The sequence below is a fragment of the Arachis ipaensis genome, chromosome B3, assembly GCF_059453495.1.
Source record: "Arachis ipaensis isolate K30076 ecotype BB chromosome B3, ASM5945349v1, whole genome shotgun sequence".
NCBI classification, from domain to species: domain Eukaryota; kingdom Viridiplantae; phylum Streptophyta; class Magnoliopsida; order Fabales; family Fabaceae; genus Arachis; species Arachis ipaensis.
This window is the reverse complement of record NC_142438.1, coordinates 34,389,029-34,412,597: the sequence shown is the minus strand read 5'-3', so window position 1 is coordinate 34,412,597 and position 23,569 is coordinate 34,389,029. Positions and strand designations below refer to the sequence as shown.

The following is a 23,569-nucleotide window of genomic DNA, read 5'->3' as shown; positions in this document are numbered from 1 at the left end:
AAGGAAAACTCCTTATTGATCACTGGACGTCCCAGGAGGTCTTCCTCACTAGGATTTACGTCCTCCCCTTCCTCTCCAGGTTCGGCCGTGTTGACTATGTCAATGGCCTTGCACTCTCCTTTTGGATTTTCTTCTGTATTGCTTGGGAGAGTACTAGAAGGGATTTCAGTGATCCTTTTACTCAGCTGGCCCACTTGTGCCTCCAAATTTCTGATGGAGGACCTTGTTTCATTCATGAAACTTACAGTGGCCTTAGATAGATCAGAGACTAAGTTTGCTAAATTAGAGGTATTTTGTTCAGAGTTCTCTGTCTGTTGCTGAGTGGATGATAGAAAAGTTTTACTATTGTTAAACCTATTTCTTCCACCATTATTAAAGCCTTGTTGAGGCTTTTGTTGATCCTTCCATGAGAGATTTGGGTGATTTCTCCATGAGGGGTTATAGGTGTTTCCATAAGGTTCACCCATGTAATTCACCTCTGCTATTGCAGGGTTTTCAGGATCATAAGCTTCTTCTTCAGAAGATGCCTTTTGAGTACTGTTGGATGCAGCTTGCATTCCATTCAGACTCTGAGAAATCATATTGACTTGCTGAGTCAATATTTTATTCTGAGCCAATATGGCATTCAGAGTATCAATTTCAAGAACTCCCTTCTTCATAGGCATCCCATTACTCACAGGATTCCTCTCAGAAGTGTACATGAACTGGTTATTAGCAACCATGTCAATGAGTTCTTGAGCTTCTGCAGGCGTTTTCTTTAAGTGAATGGATCCACCTGCAGAGGTATCCAATGACATTTTAGCTAATTCAGACAGACCATCATAGAATTGTCCAGGATGGTCCATTCTGAAAGCATGTCAGAAGGACACTTTTTGGTCAGTTCTTTGTATCTCTCCCAAGCTTCATAGAGGGATTCACCTTCTTTCTGTCTGAAGGTCTGAACATCCACTCTAAGCTTACTCAGCTTTTGAGGCGGAAAGAACATGGTTAAGAAAGCCTTGACCAGCTTATCCCAAGAGTTCAGGCTATCCTTAGGTTGAGAGTCCAACCATATTCTAGCTCTGTCTCTCACAGCAAAAGGAAAAAGCATGAGCCTATAGACTTCAGGATCTACTCCATTAGTCTTAACAGTATCACAGATCTGCAAGAATTCAGTTAAGAACTGAAAAGGATCTTCAGATGGAAGTCCATGAAACTTACAGTTCTGCTGCATCAAAGAAACTAATTGAGGTTTCAGCTCAAAATTGTTTGCTCCAATGGCAGAAATGGAGATGCTTCTTCCATGTAAATTGTAATTAGGTACAGTAAAGTCACCAAGCATCCTCCTTGCATTATTATTATTTTCGGCTGCCATCTCCTCTTCTTGTTCAAAAATTTCTGAAAGGTGCTTGCTGGATTGTTGTAATTTAGCTTCTCTTAGTTTCCTCTTCAGAGTTCTTTCAGGTTCTGGATCTGCTTCAACAAGAATGTTCTTGTCCTTGCTCCTGCTCATATGAAAAAGAGGGACAGAAAAATAATAATAATAGGGGTCCTTTTTACCACAGTATAGAGGTCCCTGTGTGAGTAGAAGAAAAGAAGAAGAAAAAATTCGAACACAGATGGAAGAGGGTGTTCGAATTTGGGTGATATGAAGTGTTAGTAGATGAATAAATAAATAGAAGGAGATAAGAGAAAGAGAGAGAGAATTTTCGAAAATAATTTTTGAAAAAGAGTTAGTGATTTTCGAAAATAGTTTTTGAAAAAGGTTAGTAATTTTCGAGAATTAAAATAAAAAATTAAAATAATTAGTTAATTAAAAAGAAATTTTGAAAAAGAGGGGAGATATTTTTGAAAATTAGAGAGAGAAAGTTAGTTAGGTAGTTTTGAAAAAGATAAGAAACAAACAAAAATTTAGTTAGTTAGTTGAAACAAATTTGAAAATCAATTTTGAAAAGATAAGAAGATAAGAAGTTAGAAAGGATATTTTAAAATCAAATTTTGAAAAAGATAAGATAAAGAGATATTTTTGAAAAGATATGATTGAAATTAGTTTTGAAAAAGATTTGATTTTTAAAATCACAATTAATGACTTGATTCACAAGAAATCACAAGATATGATTCTAGAACTCAAAGTTTGAATCTTTCTTAACAAGCAAGTAACAAACTTGAAATTTTTGAATCAAAACATTAATTAATGATGTTATTTTCGAAAATTAGGAGATAAAGATAAGAAAAAGATTTTTGAAAAATATTTTTAAAATTTTCAAAAATAAATAAGAAAAATGAAAAAGATTTGATTTTTGAAAAAGATAAGATTTTTAAATTGAAAATTTGATTTGACTCATAAAAACAACTAGATTTTAAAAAGTTTTGAAAAAGTCAACTCAAATTTTCGAAATTTATGAGTGAAAAAGGGAAAGATATTTTTTTTTTGAATTTTTAATGATGAGAGGGAAAAATATGAAAAAGACTCAATGCATGAAAATTTTGGATCAAAACAATGAATGCATGCAAGAATGCTATGAATGTCAAGATGAACACCAAGAACACTTTGAATGTCAAGATGAACATCAAGAACTTATTTTTGAAAAATTTTTAATGCAAAGAAAACATGCAAGACACCAAACTTAAAAATTTTTCATGTATAGACACTATGAATGCAAGAATGCATATGAAAAATAAGAAAAGACACAAAACATGAAAACATCAAGATCAAACAAGAAGACTTACCAAGAACAACTTGAAGATCATGAAGAACACTATGAATGCATGAATTTTTCGAAAAATGTAAGATGAATATGCAATTGACACCAAACTTTCAACTTGACTCAAGACTCAAACAAGAAACATGAAATATTTTTTATTCTTATGATTTTTTTTTGGATTTTTGTATATTTTTTTCGAAAAAAAATATAGGAAAAAGAAAATAAGGATTTCAAAAATTTTTAATATGAATTTCAGGAATCTTGTATTCTTAGTCTAAAGCTCCAATCCGAGGGTTAGGCATGGCTTAATAGCCAGCCAAGCTTTAGTATGTAACTCAGACATGCCACGGCTGACATTCCAATTAACTTGCTTCTATGCTGATGGTTGGAAGCCCCTATCCAAAAGAATTAGACATGGCTTTACAGCCAGCTAGGCTTCAACATGCTTCATGAAACTTTAGAATTCATTCTTAAAAATTCTGAAGAAAAATATATTTTTGAAAAGATTTTTTTTTCGAAAACAGATGAGAAATTTTTGAAAGGTTTTTGAAAAATTTTTGAAAATAAAACAAAAAGAAAATTACCTAATCTGAGTAACAAGATGAACCGTCAGTTGTTCAAACTCGAACAATCCCCGGTAACGGCGCCAAAAACTTGGTGCACGAAATTGTGATCTCAGGCAACGGCGCCAGAAACTCTGTACGCACGTCTTAATAAATCGTTTTTCATTCACAACTTCGATACAACTAACCAGCAAGTGCACTGGGTCGTCCAAGTAATAAACCTTACGTGAGTAAGGGTCGATCCCACGGAGATTGTCGGCTTGAAGCAAGCTATGGTCACCTTGTAAATCTCAGTCAGGCGGATATCAAATAGTTATGGAGTTTTCGAATATTAATAATAAATAGAAAATAAGGATAGAAATACTTATGTAATTCATTGGTTAGAATTTCAGATAAGCGTATAGAGATGCATTCGTTCCTCTGAACCTCTGCTTTCCTGCTGTCTTCATCCAATCAATCTTACTCCTTTCCATGGTTGGCTTTATGTAAGGACATCACCGTTGTCAATGGCTACTTTTCATCCTCTCTGGAAAATGGTCCGATGCGCTGTCACTGCATGGCTAATCGTCTGGAGGCATCACCCTTGTCAAGGCTACATCCCATTCTCTTGTGAAAATGGTCCAAATGCTCTGTCACAGCACGGCTAATCATCTGAGGTTCTCGATCATACTGGAATAGGATTCACCCTCCTTTTGCGTCTGTCACTACGCCCAGCACTCGCGAGTTTGAAGTTCGTCACAGTCATTCAATCCCAGAGTCCTACTCGAAATACCACAGACAAGGTTTAGACTTTTCGGACTCTCATGAATGCCTCCATCAATCTAGCTTATACCGCGAAGATTCTAATTAAGAGATCCAAGAGATACTCATTCAATCTAAGGTGGAACGGAAGTGGTTGTCAGGCACGCGTTCGTGGGGGAATGATGATGATTGTCACGATCATCACATTCAGGTTGAAGTGCGAATGAATATCTTAGAAGCAGAATAAGTTGAATTGAATAGAAAAACAGTAGTACTTTGCATTAATCTTTGAGGAACAGCAGAGCTCCACACCTTAATCTATGGAGTGCAGAAACTCTACCGTATGAAAATACATAAGTGATAATGGTTCAGGCATGGCCGAATGGCCAGCCCCCATGAAAGTCTAAGATAGCATAAAACTGATCAAAGATGTCTAATACAATAGTAAAAAGTCCTATTTATACTAAACTAGTTACTAAGGTTTACAGAAGTAAGTAATTGATGCATAAATCCACTTCCGGGGCCCACTTGGTGTGTGCTTGGGCTGAGCTTGAATGTTACACATGTAGAGGTCAATCTTGGAGTTGAACGCCAGTTTGTAACGTATTTCTGGCGTTCAACTCTGGCTTGTGACGTGTTTCTGGCGTTTAACTCTAGACAGCAGCGTAGAACTGGCGTTCAACGCCCTTTTACATCATCTAAACTCAGCCAAAGTATAGACTATTATATATTGCTGGAAAGCCCTGGATGTCTACATTCCAACGCAATTGAAAGCGCGCCATTTTGAGTTCTGTAGCTCCAGAAAATCCACTTTGAGTGCAGGAAGGTCAGAATCCAACAGCATCAGCAGTCCTTCTTCAACCTCTGAATCTGATTTTTGCTCAAGTCCCTCAATTTCAGCCAGAAAATACCTGAAATCACAGAAAAACACACAAACTCATAGTAAAGTCCAAAAATGTGAATTTAACATAAAAACTAATGAAAACATCCCTAAAAGTAACCAGATTCTACTAAAAACATACTAAAAACAGTGCCAAAAAGTGTATAAATTATCCGCTCATCAGCGCACGTCCACGTTAGTCATGCATTTGCGTCACTGCCTTTTCGCGCTAGGCATGCGGCCGCGTCGTCCATGCATTCGCGTCGCTGCCAGTTTCTTCAATAACTCCATTTTGTGCTTTCCTTCCATTTTTGTATGTTTCTTTTCCATCCTTTAAGTCATTCCTGTCTTAGAAGATCTGAAACTTCTCAACACACAAATCACGGCATCGAATGGTAATAAAGGGTAATTAAAATAAATAATTTCAAAGCATAGGAAATATGTATTTCACATATATCACATAATAAGGAAGGGAGAGTAAAACCATGCAATTTACATGAATAAGTGAGTGAAGGATTGAATAAATCACCTAAATTGAGCACAATATATATCATAAAATATGGGTTTATCAATAACCAAATCATCAGAGAGGATGACTTGAAGCCCTGTCTATGGGAAAAGCCACTTTGCATAGCATTTACTATCCATGATAGAAAATTTAGCCATCATATCAGCAATGTTATTTGATGTTCTTTGAACTAAAGCAAAATTAACCTGCCAATGAAGTTGCACCATGTCTTGAATTCTTTGAATCAGATCACAATCACGGCCAGGATATCATGTATCTCTGTTAAGGATCAAATTGTAAGCTTCCAAACAATCGGTTTTATAAATCATTTTTTTGTAACCACACTCCCAAGTCAAAATTAACCCTCTCTAGATGTTATGCAGCTCATATTTGAAGATACTCCATAAAGAAAGAACACTACTGTAACCCTTCAACTATCCACCATTAGAATTGCGCAAAAGCAACTAAAACCCGCTTTTGTAGTAGCCTCATTAATACTAGCATCAAAGTGCAATTCTTTAGGAATACCTTTAATAAGATTCACCACTTTATTGAAACTTCAAAACTCATTCGGATTAAACACTCATTGTTCTTATCACGCCAAATCTACCAAATACTAGAAGAAAAAAAAAGAAAAAGATTGCCACTTTTATCTTTATGAAGCCACATAAGAAGGTCCAGGAGAGGTAAGACAAGATTTAAATGATTTCAAATAACAATAGCTTTAGGAAAGTTCTTAAGGCAATGAAGAATGGTTTCCGGAGCAAGCAAGCAACGTGGGTATAAATTAAAATCAGACAAACATCTATTAAACCTCGAGATTGCAGTTAGAAGCGCATCATGGATACAGAGCCAGATTAAGATTTTATATTTTTCAAGAACTAAAAGACGCCAAATCCACATCCAGTTGCAAGTGTCCTCCCAGCCAAAGGCCCTTTTACAAAGCCAAGAATATCTGCTTCTCACAGAAAAGATATCAAAAGAGGATCCGTTCCAAAATCAACCACATCCCTCTCTGGCTTGAGAACTAGGATTATAGGATATGAGACTTTGGAGTTTGGACAATATGGTTGGAAATAATAGTCAATAATCTCTAAAATTTTCAGTTTTTCATGCCAAACATCTCCAATGGTGAGCTTTGTGCTTGAAATATGAACAAAAGGAAGCTTTGTGTATACCCTTCCAAGCAATCATCACTACGCTAACTATGAAACCAAAAAGATTGGTTTAGAGGACTAATGCACCAAGAGACTCCATCTTTTAAGTGCACATAAGCTTTGTGTATACTCTTCTAAGTCCAAGAATAATTATTGAGTAGTGGCATGTTGAAGGCATTAGTGTTTGTCAAATATTTTGCTGTAAGAAACTGCACCCAAGGTTTATGGGTATAATAGAATAATTGCCAAAGAAGTGTACCCAATAAAGATATGTTTGCACAAAAAAGGCTCCAAAATCCCAATCTCCCATATTTCTTAAATGTCACAACAACGACCTTCAGTTTGACCATTCCATAGGAAGTGGCACATCATTGAGGAATCTTCTTGTTCACCCAGTTAGAAAAAAAGAAAACTAGCATTTTATAAGTTGAAACGACAGCAGCAACAAAATTAATATGGTATAGTCTTCCTGCTCTATTTAAAAGCCTCCCATTCTAAATTTGCAAGATGACTCCTAATTTTCTCCAAAATATTTTGGAAAGTCATTCTAGAAGTACGGGCATGATTCAAGTTTATCCCTAAGTATTTACCTAAATCATGAGTAAATTTTAACGATGAGATTCCATAAAGACATCCTTCCTACGGTTAGAGACATTTTTAGAACAAGGTCCTAGATTTTTTAAGATTGACCTTCATTCCTGAGGCTTTGCGAAAGGAATTCAAAGTATTCATCACCTTTTGAACTTGAGTGTTTGAAGCTTTATAGAGAAAAAGTAAATCATCAGCAAACATTAAGTGGGATTTCCTTAAAAATTGCAACTGACTCTTAAAGTCCAATATCAACCTGATGAGATATTTGACAAGGAAAGCACTTCATGCAGAGAACAAACAAACCTACTACCATTTTAGAGATTATCAAGTTAATGGTAACCTCAAGAAAGCCAAATTTAAAAACAAAGTGTTTTTCAAAAACTTCCAATCCACCATATCATAAGCTTTTTCCAAATTATTTTGAAAGCCAAGGTACCTTTCGAGATTTGTTTGTTTCATAAAGTATAGGATAACTTGAACTATGATGATATTTTCTAGGGCACCTTTACCAGGAATAAACCCCCTTAGGCCTCATAATCTCAGTGATAAAAGACCAAAGGCAAGTAACCAACACTCTAGTAGTAACTTTATAAACAACAATGCATAGACTGATTGGCCTAAAATCTTTCATAAAGGTTGGATAGTTAACCTTTGGGATAAGAACAATTAACATTTCCTTCATACTAGGCTTGAACAGCTCTCCTAATAAGACCCTTTGAACCACACTCCAAATATCAATATCAGTAATCTCCCAAATTTTTTTAAAGAAAAGGCTTGCAAACCATCTGGTTCAGGTACCTTAGAAGGACTCATACTAAAAATAGCATTCTTCACCTCTTCCAAAGTGATAGGAGCAATGAGAGTTTCACAAGCTTCTCTGCTAAGAATGGAAAGAGGATTGTCACCAATAAAATTCATCTTTATGTTGTCAGTAGAATAAAAGAGATTCTTATAATAGTTGAGAGCTTCCTACAGTAAAGTAATAGGGTCGGTTGACCAAGATCTATCACTTACAAATAGATTATGAATTTTTTTGTATTTCATCCGCACTAAAGTCTGAAGATGAAAGAATTTGGTGATTCTCTTGCCATACTTTACTCATTGTTCTCTAAATTTTTTATACCAAAATAATTCCTCTTGAGGCAAAACTCTATTATAGTCCTCATTTAATGCTCTTTCTTTTGCTATGAGAAAAGGAACATCTCTAACTTCCAATTGCTTTTGAATATCATTGATGTGGCATTCAAGGGATCTTTTCCTCAAATGTTACCAAAGGTATTGGAGTTAAAATCAAGAGATACCTTTTTGACCTTCCTTAATCTAGGAGTTATACAACGATCCTCACAGCACCAAGCTTGTTGCACAACATTTTTATAGGCCGGATGGGTGGACCACATAGCTTGGAACCAAAAGGGATGAGCACCTTTTTTTGTAACACCTTACCACACAAAGCTTTACGCCTAGGACCTAAATTAGAGGTGGTGAGGCGTTACGACCTCTAAAAGTGAAATACATACATATATAACAAGGATAATATATCTAGCAGCCTTGGAAGAAAAGAGTATGATCAAAACAAAACCGAAGATGTATCGCTCACGAAAAATGATAAGGCAGAAAGCTTATACAGAAAACTAAAAGACAAATATATATAGAGCTCTAACGGATAAGTATAATCAAGTTCTAGATTCGACCTGCGAAGCATATACTGGCTAGAATATATATATATATATATATATATATATATATATATATATATAATGAAAACCCCAAAAGTATATCTTCGCTTCTGTAAGAGTCTCCAGTACGCTCAGCATGGTGCCTCACGTCCTGTATCTGAAAAACAAAAAATACGTATGAAATGAGAACCGGAGGTTTTTAGTATGGTAACGGTGCCCACATATATAATAAATAATGTTCCAGAATATGATAACTATATCTAAGGAATCTAATCTAACTCCTCACTTCTCATTCTCTACAAACCTCCATTTTAACATGTAGAACGACCCTCAGCATCTCCTCCACCAGCATAAGGGATCTCTCAGAAAACAAACACAAACAAGACAGATAAGGAAAATATAATTATAGTAACAGATACAGCAATTAGATCAAATAGTAGTTAGTTACAAATAAGCAATTAGGCAAGCCAAACAAATGCATACTCAAACAAATCATTCAAATACACACGATGCATGTCTACCCTTTGGCAATGATATCATCTGTCAGTTATATAGCCAAAATCCTACATATCAAGTAGCGAACCCTGGACAGAAACACCACCTCGCGGAGCAAGTGGGACTAAGCCACAATCCTTGCATACTACCCGCTTAATCCAGAGCAAGTGGAATGAACCACTACTACTGCGTACTACCCAGGCGGGTATTTACAAACTCAACCTAGAGAAACTAGGTCGAACCACAACCCTTGCGTATTGTCCAGGTGTTTCAATCGTTAACCTTAATTCCTTATCACTTAATCAACTCCACTCGTAATCATAATCACGCCATTATCATATCTCAGTCTCATCATCATTTACATTATTCTCATAATCACAATCAATCATTCTCATTATCATAATTATTTCTGTCGTAACTCAACATCTCAACATCATAATCATTTTCATCATGTCCCAATCAAAAATCATTTAACCTCATCATAACTCTCATTACACTTTATTCATTTTTCTTCAATATCAATTCAACACCCTCAATATGTTCGCTCTTATTCCGAAATCTAAAAACTATCTATCGGACCTTAAACAGGGGTTGTAGAAGTTTACAAGCTTGTCAGAAAGGTCAAACAGTTAAAACAGAATTTTGTGTGAAAAACAGGGCTTATGCGTACTCACGCACCAGAGTGAATTTTCAGCCTGTGTATACGCACACCCCTCGTGCATACGCACACCCCTCGTGTATACGCACCAGAGTCTCATCACACGTCCTGTTCTGTGCGTGTGCACGATAGGGTGTGTGGGCACATAAACCAGAAATTCTGGTTTTCTGCAAACTCTCAAAATTCAGTTTTTTATACCTAACTTCCAATGTTCATAACTTTATCTACAAAACTCCATTTTTCTTTATCTTTAAACCGTTTTAAAGATCTTATAATCATATTCGATTTAAGATAAAATTCACTCAATTCCAAATTCCAAGGGCCAAATTATGACCCGCCAAAGTTGATTAAAAATCAGTTTTTTTCCAAAGATTCAAAACATTTTGTTTTCCAAAATTCTCAATCCAAAACCAACCAAATCATAACAAAATCATTTCTATTTACTCATATACACTAACACATACTCTTTATCCATTTTATAATTATTCCAACACATAAATTCATCAATCCATTCAATTTATTTTCACACATAAGTTAACCAACTTCACCAATTTATATATTCAACAATTTCATTCATAATTACATCCAAATCACAACCAAATCAATGCTAATTACTCCTAACCATTGTCACATACCTCTCAATCACTCCACAAATATATCAACACATAAATCCTCCAATCCATTCAATAAATACCAATATTGAACATCAACTCATCATCATACTCCTCATACATCACATATATACACATTCAATTATCAATATTCGATATCCAATATATTGTCAACTCAATTTCACAGTTCTTCCAAAAATTTCAATATTTGAACATCAAAAATTCACATTACATGCACATACCATATCTAATCAATCAAATTAACCAAATTCACATTATTCAAACCTATTCTAAGGCAACTAGCCTATGTTTTTACGCAACATTATATGTTAACTACAAGAAATCGAAATCATACCTTGACCGATTTTTTTCAAGCCAAAAAACACCTCAAGACCTCGTTTCCACCAGTTTTCAAGCCTCCAAAGTCCACTTGCCAAGCTTCTAACCCCTAGAGTTCCAATTCAAACACTCCACTTCACTAATTTGATGTCAACTTTATATATATTCAATCTAATTTCATACACATTTACAATTTTAAAACCCTAATCTTATAAAATTGGAAGATTTAAAGGGTTAATGGTTCTTACCTTTACCCATTGATGATTGGGATAAAATCCAACAATTATACAAGTCTAGATTACACCTAAACCACCAAAATCATCAAAATCACTCAATACCCTTAACCAAAACGCGAATTCAAAAAGGAAGAGAAAACTGGGCATGAAATACAAAGTTTCTTACCACTTTATTCAGATAAGATTGAAGAGGGTCTTTAGACGAACGCGTGACCACATACGGCTCATCAATCGGAGCTCCGGATTGAAAATTATGAGGAGATAAAGTTGGGAGTGAAAAAGGGGTTAGGGTTCTAAGTTCTCTCTTCTCCTTTAGCGTGATTTGTAATGAAGAAAGGGGGGTGACTAAGTTCATCATATATACGTTGGACCTTGAGCCCAATACGGGTTCGGTTCAATCGATTCGATCTGTTAGTCTAACTTTGGGCCAAAATCTTTAAAATTAGTGTTAAAATTTATTTTTTAAATATTTTTATTTTTTAAATTATAAAATTTAATTTTCTAATATCCTTGACTCATAATTAATTTATTAATTAATTATTTATTAATTTATGGAATTTTACATTTTTTCTTAGAGGTTCCATAGCCATGCACAAGGAAATGGTAGTGGTCAGAATGTAATCTGCTTAGATTTTTAGAATATGCTTCAAGAAATTGAGTAATTCACAGTTTATTAGAGAAGACTATATCTATCTTTTTGGCTATGTCTCGACCATTCTGGATATGTCTGTACCAAGTGTAATTTCTCTCAATGGTCTTGAGTTCCAAAAAACCACAATTATCAATAGTATAAGAAAAAAATCCAGCTCTATTAGTAGAGAAAGAACAACCATTATTATGTGTTGAACTCAGAATTTTATTAAAATCTTTCAAAGATAAACCAAGGTTTGTCATATTGAGAGGCAAGCTGAGATAAATGATCCCAGAGATGAATTCTTCTGTTGAATTGAGGACTGTCTTAAATAGCACTGCAGCATCAGAAAGTGCATCACATATTCACTTTTACAATTACACACGGTCCAAAGAGCTCAATAACATTGTAGTTGATATTAGATAAAGAAAAAAGAAACCAAATACCACATTTATGTTCTAGAGCCTCAACAATATCAAGGGTGCGTTTGGTTTGCATTTTTATTTTTTGTTTTTATTTTCAGTGTTTTTTATTTTTTGAATTTTGTGAAGAAAATAGTGAAAATAGGAGGTAAAAACTAAAAATAGGAATTTATTGTTCCACTTTTTTCCTTCAAAAATTTCAAGAAACAAAAAACACTGAAAATAAAAACAAAAAATGAAAACGCAAACTAAATGCACCCTAAATTTTTCCAATTTTTTTTAAATTTTCGAATTGAGTTAGTTTCTACAAGAATGAATAAAAAAGGTTGATAAATTCTTACTAGATTTTTATAGTGTATCCGGGTCATTTTGTTAGATGCACTCCTCACATTCTAAACTATAATATTAAACTTGTCCATAAAAATAAAGAAGAATAAAAAGAGAGACAAGGACATTAGGATAAAGATCTTGCCGCTTCCTTATCTTGGACTTGTTCTCCTGGAGCTGCAAGCTCTCTAGCGGTTCTACACTACTTGTTTTATCCAATGGCAATCCATGAAGGGAGGCTGGATAACGACGCTTCCTTACTGTTCCAACAAAGAGAGGCTGAGGTAAAGCCCCAGTGTATTGATTCTTTGGAATGTTAGTCGTCCTCCTTGGATGGAAGTGCCACTGTGATGAGATTGATTGGCTTTGTTAGTCATTAGCTTAATGGAAATACCTTTTTTCATATAGTTCTTGGCTTGAGGAGTTTTCTTGTATGGAGTTTGGGGCCTTTTTTTATGGGACAATGAAATAGTAAGAAATTATTTTTTACTTTTTCTTTTCTCACTGCTTGTGTCCAACTAATATCCTCTACATGAGCATGATCAGTTGCGTGATCTTCATGCACCTTGTCGTCCACATAATTCGGGATTGATTTCTTCTCTTGATCTTCTCAATTAATTATGTCAAATTTATACATTTTCTCTTTTTAATTTTCCATCCCGATTGGAATTTACCGCCGAGGAGTTTAGTTTCACCATGTCGTTGTCTTTTTTCATACCTTGTTGAGATAACTCCTCATTTCTTACGGTAACTGTATGGTTGCAGTTCGAAATAGACGCTTCCTTGCATTCTCTCGCCATATGACTATAACATGAGCAAGACCCACAAATGAGTTGCAAGCTCTCATATTCTACTTCTTAGTCGAAACTATCCACTGTTATCTTCTTTGTATCTAATAAGTTTAAATCAATTTGGATATAAGCTCGGACATATTTTTCTTTCTCTGCCGACTTTATAGCCAAGTCTACTTTGATAGGAATTTCAACTGCAGTCGTAACTCGCAACATTGCTCCTTCTTGATAGCACCAGATAGGTAATCCAGATATACGGATCCATACCAATGTGGAGCCAAAAGAAACCTTACATAATCCGAATTTCAATTTCCATAGTTTGGCAGCTACATAGTTACTCTTGATCAACCAAGGTCCCCAAGCATCACTTTGTTCCTATAATTCTATCTTCCATGGAATCAAACTTTACTAAGAAATATCCAATTCCAATGTTGAGTATTTCATAACCTCCCATGATTTTTCAGACCGCCCTAAGTTTCTAGTACAAGGCAGTGTAGCTATAATGTTTTTCTAACACCTTAACCACTATAGCATCCAATATAAGGTTCTACCAGCGACTTCATCTTAGTGTCCTTATCATGAATAATGTTAGGATCCAAACTTTTATGAGATAACCTTAACTTAGATTCACCGAAAACTTCATCATGCTTCCCACTTTTGTCACTCCGAACAACCCCGCTCCCACTGCTCTCTTCGCTCATGATTTTTGTTGTTTCTTTTTATGCAAATAGCTATTTTAAATATTAATTTAAATAAAAAATTTAGATTATTGTTCGCTATTAACTTTAAATTATTACACAATTTTTTTTGTCGGATGGATTGAATAGCTCCCAATCCAAGATTCGAATCTAGATATAGCATATTAAGAGGCATACTAATATATCATTTCAACTAGACTTCAGTTGCTACTACACATACTTAGGATGATGTGTTTGAGGTTTACGTGGGGGAAGAGAGAAGCGCGTTTGAATATCTGTAACGCTTCATTTTTATGTTTGGCAACTTTGGGAACTTCTGAACACAGAAGTGCTTTCACCTCTGAACACACGTTCACGTGAAGCTAAAAATTGTAGCTTCTGCATTCACGTTGATGGTAGCTGGTTACCATTGAGAAATTATGTGAGAAATTTATTTCTTTTCTACCAACCCTATCTTTTATTTTCTTCTATAAAAAAGATACAAGTAACCATATACTTTTACATTAGTTCTTTGTGGTTCTTCGTTCTAATTTTTTTTTATCAAGATCTTTTAGATTTGTTTCGATCACTGCTAAGGTAAATATTTTAATTTTTTTTATTATTTTTAGTATTCTCTTTCATATTTTGATTTTTATATTTTTTATTATTTTTTATTCATATGATAAATATTTTTTATATTACTTTTTTAGTGTTATTATTTTATATTTTTAGAGTTTATACTACTTTTAGTTTATGAGTTTTTTTTATCATTTACTATACTATTTTTTATATGTATATTTTTTTATATAATTTTTTTAATTTTTATTTGGTTTTATTCATATGATTTTTTATTTATTTTATTGTATTTTTTATTCATATAACAAATATTGTTGATATAAATTCTTATTTTTATTAATTTTTATGGTATTTTTATTATTTTTTGTTAATATAAATTCTTTTTTTTTATCTTTTACTGTACTATATTTATGTTATGTATAAAATTTTTTAATTTTTTATTTGGTTTTATTAATATACATTTTATTTATCTTTTATGGTAATTTTTTTGTTCATATGATATATATTATTGATTTTATAAAATTTTTATTATTTCTTATTTGTATGAGTTTTTTTTCTATTTTTTACTGTATTTTATTTTCGTTTTGTATGAAATTTTTTCATTTTTTATTCGACTTTATAAAATTTGTAAATAGAATCTATTCAAATATCTAAAGTAAAATGATAGGATAATATAAAAAATTATTTAAATTGATATTTTTTTAATAATTTTTTATCTAAAAGTGATTTTGAGTAATATAATCCAAACAATATTTATTTAACTATAATCCATTTTAATATAACGATTATCAAATATAAATCACGTTAACACAAACTTACTTTTCATAAAAAAATTACTAGTCAATTATTATTATTATTTTTTGGTGTTTACTTAGTCAATTATTAATGCAGGGCAATTAGGCAAAGAGCCGAATGACAAACATAAAAGCATGGGAATGATGTTGACGAGCCCAAATGAATCTAGGTTATGGTCCACAAATAGGCCATTTTAAATAAATAAAAAAATTCATTATTTACAAATTATAATTATATATAAATACACCATTATTTATATTTATAAATTATAAGTATTATCTGACAATTTTGTTCGCTAGTTTAAAGGAACGAATGTGTGGGAATTTTGCTGGCTTAGAGGAAGGAAACGTTCTTTCTCAAATTTGCTATCAAGTGAGTGAGTGAGTGAGTGAGTGAGTGAACGAAATTAAAGTTACCAAATTCTATAAATAGCGTTTGAAGTTCATTTTATCTTTTGCCAATTTCATTATTCAGGGCATAAGATCGCATAACCCATGGTGAAGTTCTGATGACATTTACAACGAACTTGAAAATAAAGATTGAAGTGAAAAATATTTTTTTATTTTTTTTAGAAAGGTTGGGAATTGAGAAAGACGTGTAAAATGAAAATGAGGTGTGAGTGGAGTGGCACGCTTTTACCCTGACACACTCCAACGGGCAGCAATGTTGGGTTTTTTTTTTTTTTTTGGCTTTATTATGTGTTGTTGGTGTCTTCTCCTCGCCCGCTATACATTCAACACAATAAATAAATTAAATACTAATCATTTAGAAATAAAATTCTACAATAATTCAGGTAGAGTAAATTCAAATTCAGATGGACACAAAATTTGATCATTTGATCAAGTACTCAAAAAGATTCTAACTTCTAAGAATTTTATACAAGTAAAACATTTATCAATTTAAACATATGATTAGTAGCCATGTCTCTCATATAACAGTTTAATGTTATATTATTTCATTCTCATATTTATATAAATTTGATCATTATGGAATAATTACTTGAACTAGGTAGATAAAGCTGAATTTGTTTTTTTTTTTTTATTATTATTAAATAAAGTTGCGGTTACATGTAATTTTTTTAGGTATATACTTTTTAAAATTAGATTATACTTCGTTTTTTTTTTTTTATAATAATGTGAGGAGATGTAAGAGAAGTAAAGTAGAGTGTGTCTGAGTGAAGTTGAAGCTCTTAAAAAAAATCATCACACTGTAATGTGACTGTGTTAGCTCCGACAGAGAAAGAGAAGGAGCCGTCGTTACTTTTTCTGCGCATCGGAACGTTAGGTGAGGAGGTCAAAGCTTCAACAACGAAGAAGAAGAAGTAGAAGCTTCAGCTTCAGCTTCACCTCTCGTTGTTAGTTACAAGTAAAGTTGGGGGCAGAGCCGCAGAGGCAGCTGCACATGGCGGCCACTCGCTTCGCTCTCATCATCTTTGCGGCTTCGCTTTTCCTTATGCTTCTTCCAGGTTCGTCTTTTGCTCTTCTTCACTCTGCACTCACATCACCATTCCCCCTGTTTCTTTCTCTTTCTTCCTTTTTTTTAATTGAGTGACAGAACCTTCAATTTTTCCAGCTTTAATTTGCTTCAAAGAATGTCGGTGCTTCTCAACCTTATTTTTTATGTGCATGCAGTTGGTGGTTCTTTCTTAGCTTCCAAAACCCAGTGTTATTACTTGTTGCTAGAATCACATGTCGCTCTGTTTTTAGTTTGAAACTTAATGTGTGGGGACTTGGTGGTATCTACCTACTTCATGTTATAATGTGACACACCTTGTGCCATTTAGATTGAACAACAAAGTCATGGATTGTTATTTTCTCCTTTCTCAAATTTAAACTGAACCGCTTCAATCTGCTCATTTCTGTGTTCCCTTTTAATGTTGATGCAAATCTGTGTCAGATTGCTGCTCTGGGAGCTTTATTGGGATCTGCTATGGAAGAAATGCTGATGACCTCCCTACACCTGATAAGGTGTCTCAGTTGGTTCAGCTTCATAAGATCAAATATGTCAGGATTTATGATTCCAACATACAGGTCCTCAAGGCCTTTGCAAACACCCCTGTTGAGCTTATGGTAGGGGTTCCCAATTCTGATTTGCTCTCACTCTCCCAGTTCCAGTCTAATGCAGATACTTGGCTCAGAAACAGCATCCTTCCTTACTATCCGGCCACAAAGATCACATACATTACTGTAGGTGCCGAAGTCACCGAAAGTCCCAATAACGCCTCTATGTTTGTAGTGCCTGCCATGACCAATGTCCTTACAGCACTCAAGAAAGTTGGGCTGCACAAAAAGATAAGGGTATCCAGTACCCATTCTCTGGGAGTTCTGTCCCGATCGTTTCCACCTTCGGCTGGAGCTTTTAATAGCAGCCATGCATATTTCCTAAAGCCAATGCTAGAATTTCTTGCTGAAAACCAGTCACCGTTTATGATTGATATGTATCCTTATTATGCTTACCGAGATTCCCCAAAGAAAGTGCCTTTAGACTATGCACTATTTGAGGCATCCTCTGAAGTTATTGATCCAAACACTGGTTTGCTGTACACAAGTATGTTTGATGCACAGATTGATGCTATTTACTTTGCGCTGACGGCCCTAAACTTCCGAACGATTAAGATCATGGTGACTGAAACAGGTTGGCCTTCCAAAGGGTCGCCTAAGGAGACGGCTGCAACTCCTGATAATGCACAGAGATATAATGCTAATCTGATAAGGCATGTTATCAACAACACTGGCACCCCTGCAAAGCCTGGGCAGGAACTAGATGTCTACATTTTTTCATTGTTCAATGAAAATAGGAAGCCTGGTTTAGAATCCGAAAGGAACTGGGGATTATTTTATCCAGACCAGACAAGTGTGTATAACCTGGATTTCACTGGAAGAGGTGCTGTTGACATGACTACCTCGGCTAATATAACCAGATCAAATGGAACAACATGGTGCATTGCTTCAAGTAAAGCCTCACAAATGGACTTGCAGAATGCTGTAGATTGGGCTTGTGGTCCTGGCAATGTGGATTGTACGGCCATTCAGCCTAGCCAACCTTGTTATGAGCCAGATAACCTTGTCTCGCATGCTTCATACGCTTTTAATAGCTATTACCAGCAAAATGGGGCTTCTGATGTTGCCTGTAGCTTTGGAGGGACAGGTGTTAAGGTTGATAAGGATCCAAGTATGTTCGTTACAACTCATCATCGGTTTTATTTTTATTTGCCTTTTCTCTTATCATATATACTAGTTTATTCATTAACTATTGGATACATAACCATTGATTGCGAATTAATTGAAAGATCTCAAATCGGAAAAAAAAAATTAGGACCTTAGTAGTTGAAACTGTTTTGGTAGTAATCCTGGATGTTCAAAGTTATTCATGTTAACTGTGACCGACTCTGAACAAGCTAGGTATGCTTTGAAAAAAGCTTATAAACATGAAAATCATTTTAGTTGAGGAAGTGTACTTTCTAGATGGGTATGCTTTATGTGCGAGTTGTTGAATGAAAGCGTGGTTGATTAAATTATATATCTTGCCGAAAGCTGTGCTTTGTCAAATTGTCTGGCATACTCTATTTTTCCTTTGTCATTGAAGTTATGAACAAGTACTTGTGTTCAATTCTGCAGGCTATGACAACTGCATCTACATGAGAGCTGGGTAAGTTAGATACATGTTTCTTACTAACACTCAGAAAATTGTGTATGTAATTGCTAGTTATTATTCAAATTCTAATGCGGCATTTGGGTTTTCTCTCTGTGTGCAGAGGCAATAACAAAACTGTGACAGGTAATACAACAGCAATGTCTTCAACTTCATCTACAGCACATAAAGGAAGTTCTTCATTAATTTATGGTTTTGTTCTTGTAACTTCGCTCTCCATTCTATTGAATATTCAACGGTACTGAAAAGCTTGATTATAGCATGATTTTGCCATGTTGTGATAGATGTATGCTGCATTTGACATGCAGGGGAGGTAGTTGTTATTATAATACATCATAAAAGTGTAAACTCCTTTGCTGGTTGTTATATAAGAATAAGAAAAAGGGTTTCTAAGTTCAACGTAATTTTGTGAGCCAAGTGATAGGCAAAAACTTGTAGATGACTCACTCCTCTTCGTATGTAATCGCACATATGATGAGATCATTAAGAGTTAAGGAAATGCTGATGTTTTGGTCCGGCTGCTTCAATTGCATTTGCATATTTGCGTTCCGGGCTAATTAACTATTTGCTTTAGAATCTGGAAATATATTTTGTTTCTATTCCCCAAAAAATAAAAGAATAAAGTTTTGAATGAGAAACTAATGGGTTACAAACTAAAATTATAACCATTTGTTGTGGACTTGTGGCTAAGGATGAATGAGTCGAGTTGGAATGTAATAATTCTAGATCCGACCAACCCACTTGTAGAAAGCACTCGGTTAGGGTTACTATAAACCCGTGAGTTGGAAATTCCCCCAAAAAACAACGGAATTATGATGATGAAGGCTACTTTAATAGTATTATATTCTTTTCGTGAACATGATGAATGCTACTTACGAATCATGCAAAGCACTCATTGTTGAAGTCATAATCCAGACATATGTTCATTCAACCGATTACAGTACACTAGGTCACTAGCCATTCAACATAAATTTAATATTATGTTCAAAAAAAAAATTATAATATTTTCGTGGCGTTACATACAAGCTATCACATAAGATAATAATCTCTGCATTTTTGGGGGGATGTTAGACAGCATATTAGTTATTCCAGCTAGTGCACTTTGAACAATCTAGGGTCGGAACAGAACAGGCGGTAGATTAGTCAAACCCGTCCTTTTTAAGAAAACAATTAGACAGATATTTCTTTTACAACCATTAATCACATAAATGGTAGAAAAAGAAAAAAAATTAATGAAACTGAATTTAATTTTGATGTATATATCTAATATTGCATCAAAATTAACTTTAAAAAAAAAAAGGAAAGAGAAAATTGCCCCCCTGATTGACATAAGTTGCAGAACCTAATTAAATGACAAGTCGTTACTCGTGAATTTGGTTAGCTACTTAAACTTGTTTTTGGTTGAAGGTTAATTCAACTTATACATGGACAATAGAGAGACACCATACCGTCCTCCATAGTCAACGTTGCTCGGTACTTCAATAATGGTCTCCTTACAAATTACCCAAAATGATGAGCTAGGGAATACTTTCTACAATTTTCCACTGAACCCATTTTATAGAATTATTATTGCAATATAGACTGTACTACTTTGAAAATTGCGGTTATGTACTTGAACCAATCATTTCTTATCCTATAAAAATATATCCTTGGGATATTCTTCTAAAGGTTCCACTTTTTTTTTTTTCTTTTAAAAGAATTCTTACTATTAAAGTTAAGAAAAAAAAAACTAATTACCTTAAAAACAATAAATCAAAAGGAACATAATGATAATATACAGTAGGAAAATAGGAAATAGGAAGGGGAGTGTGAGTATATAAATATGTCATTATACCATAGATAGTATGCATGGTTACTGCCAAATAGATAAGAATCTGCAAAGTTTATATAAATATGCCAATCATTATACCATAGCATTAAAAATTAAAACCACTGTAATGTATACAGGTTCCCCACTAAAAAAAAAAGTACATCGACAAAGATTATGGTCATTACTTCTCAAGCCCCAAACTTTTTTTCATTTTTTTTTCTGCAACATAACCGTAAAATTATTATACTAGAATCAAGCATTCCCAGTTCCAACTCCGGGTCGACGCAAAAACCTTGTACAGAAGCCAATGAAATATGCTATGAACCATAAGAGATAGAGAGAGTAAGAGAGGATTAGAGACCCTGCTCAATGAGATAGTCACCGAGCCTCTCAACAACCATGTTGCACTGACCCGGGGTCATTGGTTCATCATATATGCCAATGATCAATGCCTGATTGGTCTTCTTAATAGTAACACCACCAGGACCCTGGATAATAGGCGCAAATGCTAATGTCTCAAGGCCAAACATACAAATGAAGACACAAAATCTACACAAGATACTCAACAAGAAACAACCAGTGTGTCCACGTCTCACTAAATTTCACCATTGAATCCATAAGTTTGGAAGAACAGAAAAATCATTTAAGTATTATAGATTGTTAAAAGAAAATATGCAGAAGAGAAAGACCTGCATGTATATCTGTCTATACTCATCCATAAATTGATTGAAATATATAAACCAGACACGTGGAAAAGGACTAGATTTTCCTTCATGTGGGTGTTATTCCAAATACAAGTGAATGCTCAATGCTCTAAGAAGATATATGTCATAAACTCATAATATCATATGCAACACACCGTTACATATTATCTAATTTACATGGGTATATTACTTCACTATAAAATGTGCAAATCAGCCCTTTAGAAAAACATAGATCGCAGCACTTAAAATGACATGATACAGCTCAATTTACAACATGATTCGAATACCAATTTACAAAAATGAATAGTAAGAGATATCATAAATTTATATTCACGTAGAAAATGTAGGATATATATATTCTAGATCATTACATTATCTTCTGAATTTATACAATCAAGATTCAAAAATAAAGATTGAATATTAGAAATAGTCCTTACCTTCTTCCCTCGGATGACAGCTCCGGGCTCACCTTGGATTACCATATATTTTGTTCCACCGAGGTAAAGTCCAGTAGGAGCAAGTGTTCCGGGCTCCGCGAAATCATTCATGATAGCAGTGATTTCCTCAGGCTTGAACTGCCAAAAAATTAAAACATTATACACAAATAAAAATCAATACTAGCGGGAACAGATCTGCTCGCACACAAATTCATTACACCATCCTACGTGTGTTGTGAATCAATCAAACATCAAAACGAATAGAAATGTAAAATCATAAGCCTTTAATAATAGCAACAAGTTTTAGTATATAACTAATTAACAGTCGCAGAAAATTCAACTCCCTAGTCAAAATTAATATTCTTTGTTCAGCTAGGATTTCGTAACCTTAAAAACATGCAACAAGTTTGAAACTTTTTGCACGGTGACACCTCTCAAATCTCCAAAACAGTATTAATCGCTGTAACCCCAATTTATAACCGCAACGAGCTGAAATCGGCAAATCTAGAACCTTTACAAGGAAGATACACAATCCCCCCAAATTCCAATACGATCAATCATCCAATCTCACAAATCGCATAAAGAAACTTGAAAATTGAAATAAAGAGAGTGTACTATCCAAGGAAGCAACATCCATCATCAACAACAACAACAAAATCAATCTTTTAACTAGAGCAAAATAGTGAGCCGATCCAAACTTTGATGAACGATTAAATGAGAAAAAAAAAAAAAAGAAACCTGAGGGAAATTGGAGCTCTGAGCCCAAACGCTGCCGTCTTGGCCGAGGATGGCGGCAGACGTGAGCTGATTACCCTCGATGTCGCAGATAAGGTGCTCATCGACGTAGGCCTGCCACGACATGATGGAAAATGAGAGACGATTGAGATTTTCTCGGGAAAATGAGTGCTTGAATGCTGAGAAAATGGTCTCTTTTTTCTTCTTAAGCTAACTGAGCTGCGTTGCGGTGAAGTGCGGTAGCGTTGATACTACGGAGCTATAAATCCGACTCATGATTACTTTAAATTACCAGAATGCCCTTTTCATTACCCTATTTTCGCTGTTTCGGGCTGGCATGCAGGAAAAAGGAATTTTAATAACACAAAAAAAATTATAATATAATATCTTAATAATAAATAAATAAATATTGGGAAACCGTTTCAAAAAGAAAAAAAAAAAGTCATTTTCTTTTCTTGAAGGTTCAACGTCGCTTCTAATAATTCTTTTTCTTTTTTCTCTTTTCTTTTCTTCTCTTTTCTTTTCCTTTTTCAAATACCAACAAACCATTGTCTATTAGAGTAACCAGGGTATTATATGTAACCAAAAAAATTATAAAAAAAAATTTTCTGGTAACTTTAATTTTTGCATGTGGCAGCTAAACCAAGATAATAAGCAGTTTGTAGATGGAAGAAATATATTTATTACCATGTTTTACAATACAAATAGATAGTCAAAAGTAGGAGAAATTATTTTTGGATGTCTTCGAAATATATTTAGTAACAGATTGCTTCTAATAATTTTATAACTACATATTGATATTTTTAATAATTATAATTAAATATAAAATAAAAAATTAAAATATTGGACACTTTAAACGTAAATTTAAGGGTAA

General features: G+C 34.1%; 2 protein-coding genes and 1 non-coding gene across 3 annotated transcripts; 2 read left to right on the top strand and 1 right to left on the bottom strand.

The window, feature by feature from the left end:
• Nucleotides 1-850: 850 nt before the first annotated feature.
• On the top strand, nt 851-958 carry LOC148570274 (small nucleolar RNA R71). Its single transcript, XR_015880469.1, has one exon. It is a non-coding gene; the product is annotated as a small nucleolar RNA R71 (small nucleolar RNA).
• A 15,065-nt stretch (nt 959-16,023) lies between these two features.
• LOC107630196 (glucan endo-1,3-beta-glucosidase 13) lies at nt 16,024-19,413 on the top strand. The gene is made up of 4 exons (XM_016333268.3): nt 16,024-16,823; nt 17,255-18,529; nt 18,976-19,006; nt 19,113-19,413. Exons 1-4 carry the CDS (start codon nt 16,760-16,762, stop codon nt 19,252-19,254), a joined length of 1,512 nt encoding a protein of 503 aa, XP_016188754.1. The 5' UTR covers nt 16,024-16,759; the 3' UTR covers nt 19,255-19,413.
• A 1,478-nt stretch (nt 19,414-20,891) lies between these two features.
• On the bottom strand, nt 20,892-23,021 carry LOC107630197 (profilin). Its single transcript, XM_016333270.3, has 3 exons — nt 22,699-23,021; nt 21,961-22,098; nt 20,892-21,307 (listed from the first exon to the last, which is right to left on the bottom strand). The coding sequence occupies exons 1-3, from the start codon at nt 22,819-22,821 to the stop codon at nt 21,173-21,175; spliced, it is 396 nt and encodes a 131-aa protein (XP_016188756.1). The 5' UTR covers nt 22,822-23,021; the 3' UTR covers nt 20,892-21,172.
• Between the last annotated feature and the right edge of the window lie 548 nt (nt 23,022-23,569).